Genomic DNA, 17,808 nt, shown 5'->3' with positions numbered 1-17,808 from the left:
TATATATTTATTTAAAGTTTTCGGTAAACTTCAAAAGCATTGTGATAACAGTTCACAAAATCATTAAATAACAAACATTATATTATTTATGTATGCATAAACCTGAAACAGCGGGGTATATGGGATCATAACTCCTTAAAGGTTGCCCAAAATAATATGTGTAATCAAAAGATAAACCATTGCATAAGTGCTCCTAATTGCTCCAATTGATCGATGATGAAGGGCGTATTATTGTGCAGGCAATATTCAAGTATTGATAACAGATGCTCGATTTTAATGTCGTCATCCTTTCTTGTTTGTAGTATACCATACTTCATAATCATAAATATTGATTTGAATTTCATTGATTATATCAATAAAAAATTTTTTCTTCATTTTTAGTTAGAATATATACATATTCGAACTGTTCGAATAGCAAATCTGTTTCAGATTTCATATCATTTTCATTTTGTTTTATATCAACACATATAATAACACCCGTCGACCATATTTTCTAACAATTTGCAGTGTTTGGCCCATATATAATACTCGTGTACTAGCTTACTTGAACATCAAAATGATTGTAGAGGTCGAACAATATTTGAAGTTCTAGCAATTTTATATTGTTAACTAACCTTCGTATTTCATTGTACTCTGCTTCATAATTTGAAAATAAATATTGCTTTGAAAATTCCCCTAATCTCTGAATTGTATCTATTCCATATACTTATAAGTAATGAGTTTTGTTGAAGTTAATAAGTATATTAAAAAATATATTTGTATATTACATTTATATATTATATATAATATAGAAATATATTATATATGTATATTATATATAATATATAAATAATAAAATATGGACGGGCTTATTAGTCATTTAAATAAAAATAAAAATTCTATAATTTTATTAAGATATTTTTCGGAAACTAGTTTCTCTGAAGATGACTATAATCGAAATATCGTAAAATATCATAATAAAATATAATTTGTTTTAAATATAAATAACAAACTATAGTTTTTTTTATTTTTATTTAAATGATCAATTACTCCGCTCATAAATTATTATAAAATATTTTTGGTCACAAAAAAAGAATATAATATACAAATATATTATATTTTTATAATACATTTATAATTTTATAATTATAAATATGACCTATTTATATAAAAATGGTGTTAGTGCTTTCCAGCAGGTAACATATTTCTGAAGATTCCCTGCCTTTAAATCAAGCATATTTGAATTATTCGAACGTTACTTCTTTCGATAAAACCTACTAGTGTATATATTTTTAAATAATTTGTATTAATATAAAAATGGTGGCTAAAATGGTGGTGACGAAAATTATGGAATAAAATAATTTTAAAATAAAATCTTAAGAATATTAATAATAATATAAGAATACTCACCTCTAAAATCTTTTCAGCTTTATTCATGTATTCTGTCATTTTAGACACGTTATTGTTTCTTAAATGAAATTCTGCAATTATTTTTGCGTTCCAATACAATATAGCATTGAGTTCGACGGGAACGATTGAGCGTGTTTTCAAGTCTGTTAAATTGCCTTGGGTTGTGCCATTTTCATTAATAAACCAACGTGAGCTGAAATCCATACCAGATTCTGCTGCAGCCTTCAATTCAGAATAGTGATTCTCTTTTTCTTCATTAGTTACGAATGAATTGGAAGTTATAACATCTTCACGATAAGATTCTGGTCTTGGACCTTTAGAACTACCACCGTAAGTAGCCATATCATGACCTTTAGCTTGTACTGTATGATTATTCATCCAATATTCAAATTCATGTTCCAATATTTCAAGTGCATCTAAAGCAAATTTCTCATCTTGCGTAAAATCTACATATGATTTTATCATAGCTGTTAATAGTGGTGGCTGTGAACGTGTGGCGTAATAAATGCGACCACCATTTGGAATAAATCCAAAACGTTTAACAATGGATAGAAAATTTTCAAGCATTCCACGTGCTGTGCTATACATCTCAGAATATAAAAGACCACGTATAATCCAATAAGAATCCCAATAATAGAATTCAATAAAACGACCACCAGGTACAATTACTGGATGTTCAACTGGTATTATGGAATAATATTCAGGGTTTTTAAATACATCATCTATCATTTTACGACCTAAATCTTTCCATATTCCATTAAGATCGGATGCCCATTGTTTAAGATCTGGATCGTAAATGCTGTCAAGGAAAGCTGGATGTTCTTTCCAATCTGCTGGCAACCAAGGTACGAACTCTTTACCTAAATCATCGAAATGATTCTAAAATATTTTATTATTAGTAAATAAGTAGATAGGTAAGATAATAAAAGAGAGTTGTCTAGAAAAACTTACATTTACAAATTCTCTTATATCATCCTCGGTCGGTGTATTATTTTTGGAAGTCATAAATTCTGTGAATTTAAGATTTGTTTCTTCCGGTGAATATTTAAGTTTCATATCAACAAATGTCTTTGAATCCTTGAATAAATGCGCCATTTGCACAGTGTGCAGGAGGGGTCCTTCGCAGTAAATTTGACTGTAAAAAATATTAGAAAGTTGAAAAAATATTATATCAAATAAAGATTGATATTTTGTGAAATTTATTTACAGTATAGTAAGTATCTACGAGTATTAAAAGAAAATATATAAAATATATGTATAAATAGAGTATGTCAGTAGTTACTTAAAATACAATTGAAGAGTGAAATCACGATTAAACACGTTGTTTTGGACATTCCATAATATTACGAATCGTATGCATTTCTGTGTTGTAAATTATTTGTTTATTATTTGTTGTGATTAACGAAAAATCACACTAAAAACTCTTTCAATACAAAAATATCAATAAATGCAATTTTAAATAATCATTCTTCTAAAAAAAGTATTAAAACTAATTCCCGTCTACTGATAAGGTTTAATCAGTAATGAAAAAGTAGTATGAGAACGTTTGTTCTTATCAATGGTGATCAGTTTAATCATATTAATCATACATTTTCTAGATTCTTAATGAAAAATTTCAGTATTTAATATTTTTATATATATTATTTAATTATTAACTATTAAATTAATTAACATAAGTTGTATTGTGTATAACTTCCAGAAGGAGAAATTATTCTGATTTAGAATTATTTTATACATCAAATTTGTTTGCATTACGTTATCTTTATTCTTGTTGTGATTGCTGTTATTGATATTGTATTTCAGGTAGTTCCCTTATTATTGGAGAATTCTTGTAAATAGTGTAATACCGACGGGAGTTGTGAATGGCACTTGGTGGTTGATGAGTGGCTTTGGTACGTTGATCTGCTGCATTTTGATTTATAAAATTTTGATGATGTTAAGAATCATTGTTTAAGAAATTGAATTTCTGAATTTTTTCGAACCAAAAAATTTAAATTACAATCTCTAATAACTCCAAATACTCACAAAACTAGTTGATAACGATATAACTAAGATTATAATATATTATTCGCACTATATCTTGAACATACAATAGTTATATGAAATTTACAGATATTCCTGCTTCTATGTAAACATCGATATTCATTTAAACTGATTTGTTTGTTATAATTATTTGGACTCTATCTATTATCTATATTACCGAGAGTAGGAGACGCACAGATATAATTGCCTAATTACAGTATTACTAACACTTTCAATTAAACTTGTTTAAAAATTGAACGATATAAAGTTGCTGATTTTAATATATTTTTATATATAATATAGGTATATTAATATATGTAATATATAGAGGTAGTTGTTTTTATTTTAAAGCATCGCATTCTGTTCTTACAAATGGTGAAATTATAATTTTATTATAGAGAAATAGAGAAAGACTCGTTCCAGTTTTTCCATATGCATTATTTATATAGTATGAATCAACATTGATGGTTAATTCTATAAATAGTTGATTTTTACTTCATAATACTACGTTTCTCTCATTTATATTCCTTACAAACTATAAATTTAATATCAGAAATAAAGAAAAACTCTTCCCAGATTTTTCATATATATTCCTTATATAGTATGAATCAACATTAGTGTTAAATTTTACTAAATAGTTGATTTTTATTTCATAATACTATGTTTCATAATACTACGTCAACATATTACTAGACACCTACTAGATGTAATAGATGATTTTTAAAAGTGGACATCTCTTTTTAACCAATAATTTTTTTGCTAATGATCCAGTATAATAACACAAAATATTATTTTGTATAAGAAATTGCTTGAATTCTTGCTTAAAAAGCTCGTTTAAAGGTAGCTATAGCGTTGATATTTTGTGCTATCCACGCGCTACTTTTATGATATTGTGCTCTTATTAGGTAGATAGTTAGGTTACAATGGTGTTTCACTAGTGAGGAACACCATCCACAAGGTATTCACTAAGGACATGTTGACACATTATATTATAGCAAAAATATCAAATGACTTAAAAACATTTTGAACCTTTAACGACTTCCTTACCTACGTATGTACTTACTCAAGCAGCACATAGTTTTGAGTTCTTTTTCTATTGAAAATGTTCTATTGAACCCAATTAATTTTTATTTTCAGTAATAAATTATATTGTACATTAAATAATTCTAATTCTACTTTTTAAAATTTTGTTCTGTTCTGTTTTATAAAACTATGACTGAAAAATAAAACTTATACAATCTATGTACTATATATCACATAATTCTTTTATTATTAAATAAATACAACATGAGAAATAATATTTTTTATATTAAAAAAAGTGCAACTTACCATGCTGGTAATTCTAGTTCTGATATATCCCTTTTTTCTATTAAATTATTATTATTATTGTACAAAGTCCTTGATAATACTGGACGTGCATATACATTTAATAGGAAAATTACACTTATCGGTAAGATGCGTCTATATGTCATTTCTTTATATTTTTTCAAGGTCCCAGTTTTTAAAATATTTTTCTATTTACTCTTATTTAATATACGAGTAAATAATCAATCACTTTTTTAATTATAGTACCACAGTTAGAAATAAGTACTAAAAATAATTTCAATAATTTTAGTTTTTTATATACTTTCCATGTATTTTATATAATTTCCACTATTATAATATTTATTATATTAATATATTGTATATATATTATTTATTATTCTAAGTTATGATTGGAAAAATGTATAAGCACTTCGGGAATGTAATTCTTACGAAGAAAATGTTCCCGCCGACACAACCGTCGTCCGTCAGCAAAGGAATACTTCTGTGGTATCAAATCGCTGCTTCTTCAATTTTACTCGTTTAGCAGAAAAAATTGTATACAGAGATATTGGGGATTTACGTACTCTATGCACTCACTTGTCTCTCACACTTCTTGAGTCTTACTTATAGTTAATTTTAATTTTAAATTGCGGCAAATTGATGCTTTATTAGATTGCATTATATTTATTTTTATATTCTGATAACAGTAGCGGATTTTTAACAAGTAGTATCAGAATTATAGAGAAATTTTTATTAAAAATTCAATTTGAATTTAATTGTTAAAATTGAATATGAATTTAAATTTGAATATGATGGAGTTTATATAAATAATAACTTATTTTTAATTATTTATTTCTGTTTTGAGTATAAAATTTTGATAAGTAGCAAAAAATTAAAATCTACGGTATGGATATTCGAATTTATAAAGTATACAATTATAACAATTTAAAAGATATTCAAAATAAAAGAAATAATCTGTATTTGATTAGTATAACATTATATTGTAATATTTATAGACATTCCTTTTACTATAATTAAGAAAAGTAGTTTTATGACATCAAAAGATGTGAACTATGATATATGTGTATATCGAAAGACCACTGCGGGTCTGTGGTACATATTCGAGCAACATAAAACACCGTTCTTGCAATTCAAATCAAACTCAATTTATAATATTTAAAATTACACAATATGTAGTTCATAAGTCTACCCTAATTTCTATACTAAGAGGGAGATAGAGAGGGAGAGTTTGCAGACATACATATCACTTTGGAAGACCCGATCTTTTGTAAAAATAAGGAAGATGTGACAGAAATCAGTAACATGGGAATCACACGAGAGTTTTGTTTATAATTTTAGCTGTTAAAAACATTTATTTTGCAACAACAACTGACAATTTAAATTACGAACATGACAACTAAAATTACAAACAAAACTCTCATGTGAATCCAGTATAAATCTGATCGCTAGAGTAGTGCTGTGACTTATACGTTAGACAACACATTCTGTTTTGATTTTGTTCCTCTAAAGTTCCAGAAGGTGTGGTTTCACGTTTTGACGATGGAAATTGGTTACTGAATCATATGAACTATCATCACTGGATTTATAATAAGCTTTCGCCGTTTATAGTATTAATTTACAATTAATTCTTTTTTAATTACGTACTAAACAAACAATTACGTACTAAGCTTATATACATAAATTAAAATTCCGTCCCAATATAACTAATTAAAGACTGTTAATACAATTATTAACAACTATGTTATTATGGCTTTATAAAAAATAAAAAATAATGTATTTTCTATATGTTATAAATACTTATTTAACTGACTTATTTATAGAAAGTTTTAGGTTTTAATCAAATGCAACTTTTAATGTATTCAAATTGTGGTCAACCTAGCTTTTACAAAAAAATGAGTAAAAATTTATATATATATTGATATATTATTTCTACGAACAAATGATTAATTTTAGCTCAATTGTGTTTAGTACTTATTAATCCCAATATTTATTTTTCGAGCAAAGAAAAATTCTCAAGAAAGCTGTATTTTTTTCAGCTAAAATAATTCACTACAACATTCGGTTTGAATGTTTTTGTATAACACAAAAAAAAAAAGAAAAATCATTAAAAACTATCAAATACTATTATTTTTATTAGCAATAGAAATACTATTATATTTTTTTTTACCACTAAAAAAACATTATTTTATTATTTCCCAGAGTATCAAATTTTTACGAATTAATAGACCCCAGATAATAGATAATGTCTATTATCCTAATTTTTCTAAGGATAACACAAGATTTTTGTTAATTACTTAAAGGTACTTTTAACTGTATATTACAATAAATTTTAATTATATATTTTTATATCCTATGACTAGAATTTTATTTCGAATAGAAAAAAGGATATAAGTTGAGAAATTTTTTTTTTACGTAAGTGATTTCTTAAGCTGGCCATATACCATAGCTTTTTCAAAAATTGCCAAATATTTCTTATTATACTTATTTATTTTTGGGATATTTATCGGCTTCAATTATTCGTATATAATTTTTAGAAGTAGTAGTGCCAAGAATTAAGCTCTGAAAAATTTAAACCGTGTACTCATATGGTAAAACACAAAGGCAACCTACACTTAATTTACGAGTTTTGGCAATTTTGGTTCTTTACTGGTATACAAAACTGAATACATTTGCTTAACTATTATTTATTTATTTCAAATTTAAAGAATATTTTTTTTGAGAGTGTTATATAAAGAACTTTTGTTCATATCTCCCAATTTTAAATAATTTGGAGAGTCATTTGAAAAGTGAACTATCACATCAATAGTTAACTAGAAGCTAAAAGTGATTTCTTTCAGATATGACGTCTTTGAGACTTTAACATATTTTGAGACTTAAGCTAGCTAAATCGTTCTATAATAGAGACGATAGAAATAGAGACGTAGAGAAACATTAACTATGATTTTGTTTTAATTGAGGAAGCCTAACATATATTGATGAATAAAGTCGATTTTGGCAAAAAAAATTGTTCTTATACACTTCAATAAACCTTTCATTTGAAGAAGATACATATATATATTTAATAAAAGAATGAAAATTAATTTAAAATATAAACATTATTATTAGCTGTTTAAACAAAATAAATCATTAAATACTGACAATTATTTTTTAAAATACAAAATTATACTTATGCCAACTTATACCACACAACTACAGGTGTTGTGGGAGGATTATATATAGTCACAGACAAATACATAATTTGGTTATAGGTCAACAGTTGATCTAATTATTACAAAATGTTTTTAATTTATAATATAATATAACATATTATATATTCTTATAATATTACTAATTAAGATTCACATATCTTAATATTTAAATGGTAAACAGTACAAGTCGGAGATATTTAATAATATTAGTTTGTGGAACTATTGTGAAATAAATAACGTTTGAAAGGTTTATAATAAATTTGTAATTTAATAATTTTTTTAATTATGCATTCAGTTATTATCTTTGCTGTCTTAAAAACATGTATCTGCAATAATTTACACGAAAGATAAATATGGTAAACTTATGGCTAGTTGCAAATTCAGAATTTCATAAATATTTATTACCAATAGTTTCAGTAAAACAAATATATTTGCTATTCTATCTTAACAATTGTTTAATTTGATAAAAATTGCACTTAATAATTTATGCAGTTAATTATGAACTTTTCTTAAAATAAGTCACGTAAGTGGTCATTTTGTAAGCTATTTTAAAACAATGGAATTTTATAAGGCAATATTTTTTAATCTATTTATACTATTTTCAAAAACAAGACTTTTACACAAATGTCAAATTTTTGATTGTTTATATATTAATTGTGACCGTCAGCAAATTTTAAATTCTTCCCTGAGAACAACTGTGGCAATATTTACTCTTAAGAACAAATACAATTTTTTATATATTTTTTTAAGATTTTAAATTTTTGTTAATGAAATTAGTTTCGACAATATTATTAAATCCAAATTTAAATATTCGACTATTATTTGGTTGAAAACTAGTGGATATATGAAATAGGTCTTTAACAAATATTTATATGAATATTTCATATGTATATCAAAAAACCTTAAATTAGTAAAATGAATCGTTCATGAAGCGAATAATTTTCAAGCAATTAGTCAATAAGTCTAACCAATCGAAATTACAAAAACAATTCACATATTGTATCAAACATCCATCATTTCTTTCCTATTGTGCTATCTACTCCGCCAAGCATAAGTACTTATCCTTATTCTATACGAATACTTGTATGAAGAGAATAAAATGCGAATAGCAACGAATCGTTTTTGAGTGAGCGATTGATTGCTTCCGCTTGAAAACGATTATTAGCAGGTGTCTTTATGAAGAAACAAAACCGTTATTATAAAAAAGGGTTTTCAGATCATAAGAAAAAGGCTTTGTAGGACACGCATAAATAAAATATTGTATTTAAAGCTAAATAAACAGAAGTTATAGTTATCAAATATTTGTTTAAACTTTCAACTTTTTTAATACATAATTGAATAATAATAAATTATTCAATTAAATAAACTATAAATATAAGTTGTGAAGGAGTCACATATCACTCATAAGCTACTTATAGTCTTCGCTTACAAATATTTTTAAATATTGATAACAGAAGTTATCTTAAGTGGAATTCACAGTAAATATGTTTTGAACTTAAGTTATAAGATACATTCGAAGTAGTGGGAGATACATCCGAAATATTTTAACTACATTTAATGGCTCTCTCATAAAGCTAAGTTGAAACAATTTTTATTTTTAATCATTTTATATTAATATAATATTAAATAATTAATTTCTGTTTGAGCAAAAAAAATATTTTCCCACTAGTTGAATTATGACTAAAATCTTTTTCTATATTTTCTATTTTCACGACATCTAATCATTTTCTATCATTAAAGGGTCTAATGAGTATTACTTGTCAAATAATAGCCTCTGATTCTCATCGATTTTTTCTGTTTTTTTAGGTCACTATATCTAAACATTTTCTGTATAGTCGTCCTCTTGGAAAAATATGATGTAATTATTAAAGGGTCTAATAACTATTATCTGTCGAACTATAGACAATGATTCTTATATATTTCTTCGGCTTCTTCTATAGGTCACTATTCACTACATCTAATCATTTTGATCGTTCTCTTGGAAAACATATTGTGAATATTAAATAAAATTATAAATACGTTTTAAATATATTAAGATTTAAATATTTCATAGGCTCCTAAGGCAATTTCGCTCCAGAATTTCCAGAACGTTACGATACTTTAATGTTAACTGAACACAAGTTTGGTCTTTGACGTCGCTATTTTTATTATTTATTTAGTGGATTTTAATTGAATTAAATCGCTAAACGGGCAGACATCTAAGTAAGAGATTTAAGATTACTGAAGATACATTTTATGCTAAAAATAAACTTAAGTGAGATTAATATGAGCACACTAAACTGATTCTGTGAAAATATAGATCGTGTTATGTTCGAAGTGTGATCGTACTTCATTTTTCGCATTTAATTATACAACAGGAAGTGCAATATTTGCCAATTGTTACTTTAATAATAATAATATATTTGTGTGTATATTTTTTGTGTAACTATTAAGAGAAAAAAAACAAGCGACCATTCATAAATATTTAATATAATTATTATATTACTTTTCAAACAATATCTGTTTACTTTAAAATAGTTTAAAGTAACTATTCAATGTTTTGTAGTATGTAGTAGAGAACTTGTTAGGGATAATTGCACGAAATTGGAAATTAAAAATGGATTAATGTATTTATTGTATTATTTAAATATAAACAAACGTGAGTTTCTAATATATATCGCATAATAATTACATTACAATCAGGATTTTGAATTTCTTTAACTCAGAGAAAATTTGTTTTCGAGAATATGTAATCAGGACAAGTACCTACATTAAAACAGTAACTAATAAAAGAAATGATATATACAATACAGGTTTATCCTTTTCGTGTTTTCAGAAGTCAAAGTAAATATAATACATTTCTAATTGAGTTTTCGATTAAATTATTATTTTAATATATTATTTGCCATTAGGTATGCAATGGAATGGTTTGTTGGTTGCAGTGGCAGGCCATAAGATAACTTCAAATGTTCCTCAATTAGCGATTTTTCGCCGTTTTGTTACCACATTCCTCGCAAGAACCCTAGTATAGAAGAGTAGAGACTAAATCCATCCCACTGAATTTAGGTAATTTAATAGGTGCAATGGAATATTATTCAACTTTTTTTCACGGAACATCTTTGTGGTCATTTCATATGCCGATACATTGCTGGTAATAGCTCGATCATAACTTGATAATCTTCGTCAATATAAGGGTTCTTTAGATAAATATGATCCTTTGCATAAGACCACATAAAAGTCCGATAATAACAAATCATATAGTTTTGTGTCATCAATTGCCAATATCTAAAAGTGAAATTACACGTTCAGTGAATTGCTATCGCAATGACGTCCAAACATGAAGTATTGTTTGGATTATGTTGAAATCATATATGTTTACATCCATATCTTCAAATTAGTATTCATATGTCTGTAGTGAACGCAATTAACAATTTGTATCACGCTGACAACATTTTTGAAAAAGTGTTGTTCTATCACTTAGTCAGATCCAATGTCACATACAATGACTTTTTGTGAATTAAATAGTCTTTCGACAATTATTTGTGAAACTTAACTGCTCCTGATGATATTTCTAACCTTTAATGAAAACTAACATGCTCTTTATCCCATTAAGTACCAGACAATGTCAGACTTGGAATTTAACGGTGAAGTTTCCATAGTAAATAGTAAAATAAAACAAGTTTAAGTAAATGAGAAGAGTTTAATATTTGTTTAGAAGAATATTCTCACTTTATCTTTACCTAGAAACGATAAAATATTCAGAGCTAACCCATTTCGGTGGTCTGAAAGGATTCGTATTCTCTATTACTTATAAAACGTTAAATTAAGGCTAAAACCAATCTATATATAAACTATATAAATTATATATACAAGTTTTGTCATTTATTTATCACTTAAAATTATATTTATAAATTTTTATTTCTATGAGATAATTAAGTTATAGTTTCTTTAGAAATCTTTATATAGGATAAGGTAAAATTAATAATCAGGGGTGTGACTATTATCTCAATTAATATAATTACATGAAAACATTAAATAAAAAACAATAATTATTTTACTAGAAAATTCGAACGAAAATTCGACCTTGAACTTAGCGTAAAAATTAATTTTTTTGTTAAAGTTTATTATTGTTAATAAATACGCCTATATAATAAACATAATATACACATACATATATTATACAACATCATACAAATCGCTCTACATTCATTTGAGACATATTGTTCTTTAATTAAATTCACTTCCGTAATATATAATATTTCTAAAATTGATTCTCCTATTATTTACTTAAAGTACCTTGTAAAGTGCAATAAATAATAATAAATACTCGAAATTACACATTTTGTGATTCACATAATTATTTTGTATGATGTGTAAAATAACTTCCATTGAAATATACAACAAATTCGTACGTTTGTCGAATTATAATTTATAAAAAAAGTACAAAATTTTATTTTTAAAAAATTTAAAAACTATGAATAAATTTGTTTTTTAGATTTTTTAAAAAAATTGTGTGACAATCTATTCAATTAATTAAAATTCATAAAACAATGAAAAAAATAAGTGATTAATTTTAAAATATGAACCGAAACGTTCGAATAAAATTTAATAACTCTACTTGAAGTATACCAAATTAGTATATTTATCATTTACCATTATCGTAAAGCCTAGATTAACTTTGCAATAAACGTGTAAATCATGAAATTAAGACTCTACGGATTAAGACTTTGATTAACGATTAGATAATACTCGAAAAATGTCAACACTATTATTGTATAGTAGATAAACATAAATCGAGCGATACGATCGTATAATTAATGCATCATTTGTATATAAAAAGAAAATTTATTTCAGTAGAACAGAACCGGGTTGCTAATGACACAATTCCATCTGAATTTTCCCAAGATAGGTCTTATATGTAAATGGAACAGCATATGTATCTATGAGGATAAATGTTAAACTTCTAGGTCGGATAAAAGATATTGCGCTTTTTTGATTCTATTATCATCAGATATTCTTAGGCAAAGTATATTATGACTTTTACTAATATTCCTCAGTTAAGGCAATGTTACTCAACTGGGGTTTCCTTTATTACTTCTTATGTTATCTCGACATTTACAAACTTTCTAAACTTAGTAGTAGTTTTTTAAAAAAAAGAATAGTATTTAGAGTAGGTAAAAAATATAGTTGTACTTTGAGCAAAGTAATTCTTCAATACCACAAAAAAGATGAGAAACATTGGTTTAGGAAGTTACTATTAGTACAAAAGATCTATTAAGGTCGCACTAACTCTACTTTATAGGAAGCCTATATATATATATAATATAAGCCAATAGCTTGGTATTGCTTAAGTCTGTTATAGAAAAATTAAAACAAATAATAAATAAACTACGATTTAGTGATCACTATTAATTAGGAAATATATCAAAAGTAATGTTAGTATATACTTAGATGTATATGTATAACATATACTGGTATTTGTTAAAGCAACAATAACACATGTTTACGCTGTTCCATTTTCTTTGGATACTCGATCTTGAATTAATAAAAAGGAGAGTAAGAGATATATATACAGCATATTTCAAAAATATCAATATTAATACTTAATAATATAAAAGAAATTTATAAAGCTTTATTTATGCATTAATTAATTATTAATTTTAAAAATTTATATATTATAAGTACATAATTACGAATTTTTTACAATAGCTTGAAACAACTTTCACAAATAGTAAGTTCCTATCAAAGTAAAATAACTCTCAACTTTCCAAAACTTAATTAATTTCAAATTTTATTTATTTATTTGAAATAAACAAACTGCATATATTATATATACTATATGTATGTAAAAATATATTTTTGCATGTATGAATACGTAATTTAAAACAAGTTTGACTAATTTACGATTTAGCAAAAATCAGATTTTATATTTTGCTAAAAATTTATATTTATGATTTATTTTAGTACGAAAATTATAATTAATTTAATTCACATAAAAAAATCAAAAAAAAAAAAATAAATAATGATAAACAATTATCTTCTGTTAATCAAAAATTGAAGTGAGAGGAAAGGAGTTCTTTTAAAACTTGACGTCAAATGTATTTGTTCCAAATTAAAATAAAATTGACGATAAAAACTTTAATCATATGGAAGCATTTATTTACAGATATTGCTTTTATACTAACTAATAAATTTGCAGTAATTTTATTTTCATACTACAATTTATTCAAAGAACGATTTAAAATCATTTTAGCAATTAACATTATTTTTGCAGATATACGAATACAAATTTTAATAGGGAGACGAAAGAATGGCCTATACAAGTGGGTGAGATTTGTTTAATTTACATATCATTTGTTAATTAATTAATATTACTAATTAGTTGTTTTTAATTCCTTGATAATTAAAAATTAATTAAGTTTTTAAAAAATTGTTGTTGGCAAGAAGTCGAATTGAAGGTCGTCACTATTCTTGTACTCATTTCATATTATTTGTAGATATTACCATATACCATAAGTAAATTGACAGTAAGTAAAAAATAATATAACGTTAAAATTTCTATTACAGGAGTTTATTACGTATTACCATTCATTATAGAACAAATGCAGCCGATCTATTTCTATCATATTTTTTGCGAAAAATAGTGGAAACATTAGTTACTTACTGCTGTCATTTTCTCCTACTGGAGCATAAGGCCTCAATCACATTATTAAAAATTCTATGGTTCTACGGTTCCCTTTACTGATTATATATCTCTGATCAATGTGGATTCAAAATTTTTTTCTTTGATCAGAAGCTTTTCATTTATGAAATCTGGTAAAGTTAGGTAATTCTCTCCAATAAGTATAAGTACATAGTCTAAAGTGATTTTAAGACCTTGTTTTGAATTAAAAATTTTAAATATTTAATAAATAGTATTGTTGATAGTGACATTAGTGATATAGTGGCAATGTAAAGATATGTGAACATTAAAAAAAAAAATAGTTTAATGTGATTTTAGCTCAAAAAAAAATTTAAAAAAGTATTAGACATAACATAGTTTGTGTCAACTAGGATGCAATTAATTAAACGAAACAGAATAAGTAAAATAAGGTATATAACATAAGTTCTTTAACATATGGAAAAGTTTTTTTCAAAATTTAAAAGTATTTTGAAGATTTTTAGATTTTAAGAGGGGCGCTATGCTTCTGAATAACCCTCGCTACATGACTATACTACGAATAAAAATTCTGTATACGCGTAGCCATTTATTGCAAATTTTCTTAATTTAAGAGTTTAATTTAATATATGAGGAGATAAGATTCTGATTTAAAACAATTGAACTAATTTGGAACTTAGGGCATTAGGGGTAGAATGAAAAAATTAACAAAACTTGGAAAGCAATCTTAGCCTTGATTGTAATTTATAAAAGAATCAAAATTGGCAGTGCACGAGTCCGATTTCTGGTACTTGCAGTCTCAAAAAATTATTTACGATTAATTAAATACAAGAATTATTTCTAAGACCACTGATGATGGATATTCGGCAATACTCGAAACAGTTGTATGGTCAGCCAAAAATTCAATTAATTTAAATAATATAAAAAATAGTTTTTGTGGTTGTAGTTCTCTACTTTTCGAAAACCTCTTTATGAAAGAATTAATTTTTTTTTCTTTGTTCTGGAATAACTTTCAATATTTCCGAAATTGTTTAACTTTTTAGTTGCTTAATTTTTCTAAAAATTATTGCAAAAAACTGATTTCTAAAATAATTAAAAAATTCCGTAATAGAATTACTTAAACATTTTTATACTATATATGTAAAGATAAGATTTTTTTATCAGTATTTCATACAAATAATAACCACTTGAATCAAAAGAGCATTAATAAAAATGTTTAAATTTAGACAGTATCAGTAAACAATCCATATCAGAAAAATATATTGTATCATATTATTTTATTTACAACAATTTTGATAATTGATAATTAGATGAAGAATTTATAAGAGTTAATTATTTATTCTGAACTACAGATAAAGAGTATTGGATTTTACGCACCATTTTCGTATAGAGTACTTTTAAAACGAATTTGAAAAGTTAATATAGAAATATAATTAAATTAATTTTAATCAATTTAGTGGTTGAAGTGTTTAAATAAGTATTATGTAAATCGATTGATATGCTTAAAAACCATATAACGTTTTTTTTTTTTTGTGTCATTATACATAGTACAGTAAGGCAGAACCCCAGTAACGAGTTTTTATGGCCTGATAAGTGAATAATTGTATAGTATAAATAGTACATATATAGAATTATGTTATACTATTAATCAATATGCAGAGTTCATGCTAATAGTTATTATTAAAATAATAATATTATTATCAAAATAATAATATATAATCATATTATTAAAATTATTATATATAAAAATATTATTATTATAATAATAATATATAATAATATTATTATTATTATAATTATATTATATTATAGTAATTATTAGTATTATATTAATTCTGATACAATGATTATTAGAGTATTGGTCATATCTGATACAATGAGACTTACATGTCATTTGTTCTTTTAATATTACCATAACTAAGTAAAATAAACACTTGAGGTTATTGCAGACAGACAATATTTATTTGGGTTCAGGCCAAAAAACACCAGGGTTAAGTTTAGACAATTACGATATATTTTTCTTATATTATTTATATCATATGACGAAATAATGAGCTATACGAGTATTATAAAAAAGGGCTTTGATTCGGTATTCTTTTCAATTCTTTTTAATGTTTTTGCTGCTATGCTGCTATGTGGCATTTTGACTTTAATGTTATATATACATGTGTGCTAAATTGAGTACTGTCTGCATGCGTGCATAAAGTGAAGAAGCTTACTTTATAACTTATATCAATTCTTCACAGTTGGATAATTCAGATGCATACATTTTCTATACATGGTTTTATTTCTTTTGTAAAGGATGCTGAGAGTTTCTATTAAATTTCACACCATTTTTTTTTAATTAAAAAAACAAATGTACAATTTTTAAATATATTTGTAAAAAATAACTTCTAATATTTGGAATTCCTTTTAAAAAATAATAAATAGCATTGTTAACATCTTTCATATACTTATGGAAATCCTGTGTGTTAGAACTCTTAAGTTATATTAAATTTAATTTACTTTTTAAAAAAAAACCTGTCAATAATTTCTATATAGTAGCTTATCTTGATAGATAGTAGAATATTTTTCATAAGCTAATAAATTATAATTTCAATTATTTTTTTAAATATTTTAATACATATATGGTATTACTTTTTATCTAATTTATTGAACTATAAATTAGACTTGATTATTGTTTGAAATAAATCAAAATAGATTCCCGTATATTTAATATAAAAACAATATAGTGTCAAAACAAATTTATAGTATATAGATACTATACTAAAAATGAATGATAAATAATGTGGCAATTCTAGAAAGAATGATAGGAAAAATTTTCTGAACATGTCATAGCAATATTTTAATTAAGATATTTTTATTACGACAGGATAAAGTTAATAATTTATGTAAAATAAATTAAATGCATGTGACAAAATAAAGTAAAGTAAAATTATTAAATTTAGAAAGATAAGATTTATTTAAAATATTAATTATTATTATTATTTGTTTGTAAATAAATGTAGAAAAAGTTCTTACATATAGTAAATATAATTTAAAATATCTTTTAAAAAGTTTAGGCAGTTAAAAGTGAAAGATTTAGTTACTTAAAAAGATATAATATAGAAAGCCTGACTGTGCAATGCAACCAATAGTTCTTTTGTGATGCAAATGTTGGAGATAAATGCAGACATTAAGAATAATAAGAAGATCCTGCTATTGAACGGTGTCATAAGTTTCCATTTCAAGAACCCGAGTACTCAC

General features: G+C 24.8%; 1 protein-coding gene across 3 annotated transcripts in view; it reads right to left on the bottom strand.

Moving 5' to 3' along the window:
* Window positions 1-17,808, bottom strand: part of LOC119677610 (trehalase) — a 37,728-nt gene that overhangs the window by 2,020 nt on the left and 17,900 nt on the right. For 2 of the 3 annotated variants that reach the window (XM_038089029.1, XM_038089031.1), the window contains exons 3-4: window positions 2,341-2,524; window positions 1,390-2,268 (exon numbers count right to left, since the gene is read on the bottom strand). In XM_038089029.1, the coding sequence (XP_037944957.1) occupies window positions 1,390-2,268; window positions 2,341-2,524 (1,063 nt within the window). Of the gene's footprint in view, window positions 1-1,389; window positions 2,269-2,340; window positions 2,525-4,740; window positions 5,002-17,808 lie in introns of all 3 variants that reach the window. The other variant, XM_038089030.1, reaches the window with a different exon arrangement.

The sequence above is a fragment of the Teleopsis dalmanni genome, chromosome 2, assembly GCF_002237135.1.
Source record: "Teleopsis dalmanni isolate 2A chromosome 2, ASM223713v2, whole genome shotgun sequence".
Classification (NCBI taxonomy): domain Eukaryota; kingdom Metazoa; phylum Arthropoda; class Insecta; order Diptera; family Diopsidae; genus Teleopsis; species Teleopsis dalmanni.
Note: the sequence above shows the minus strand (reverse complement) of the source record. Positions and strands in the feature narration are given on the sequence as shown.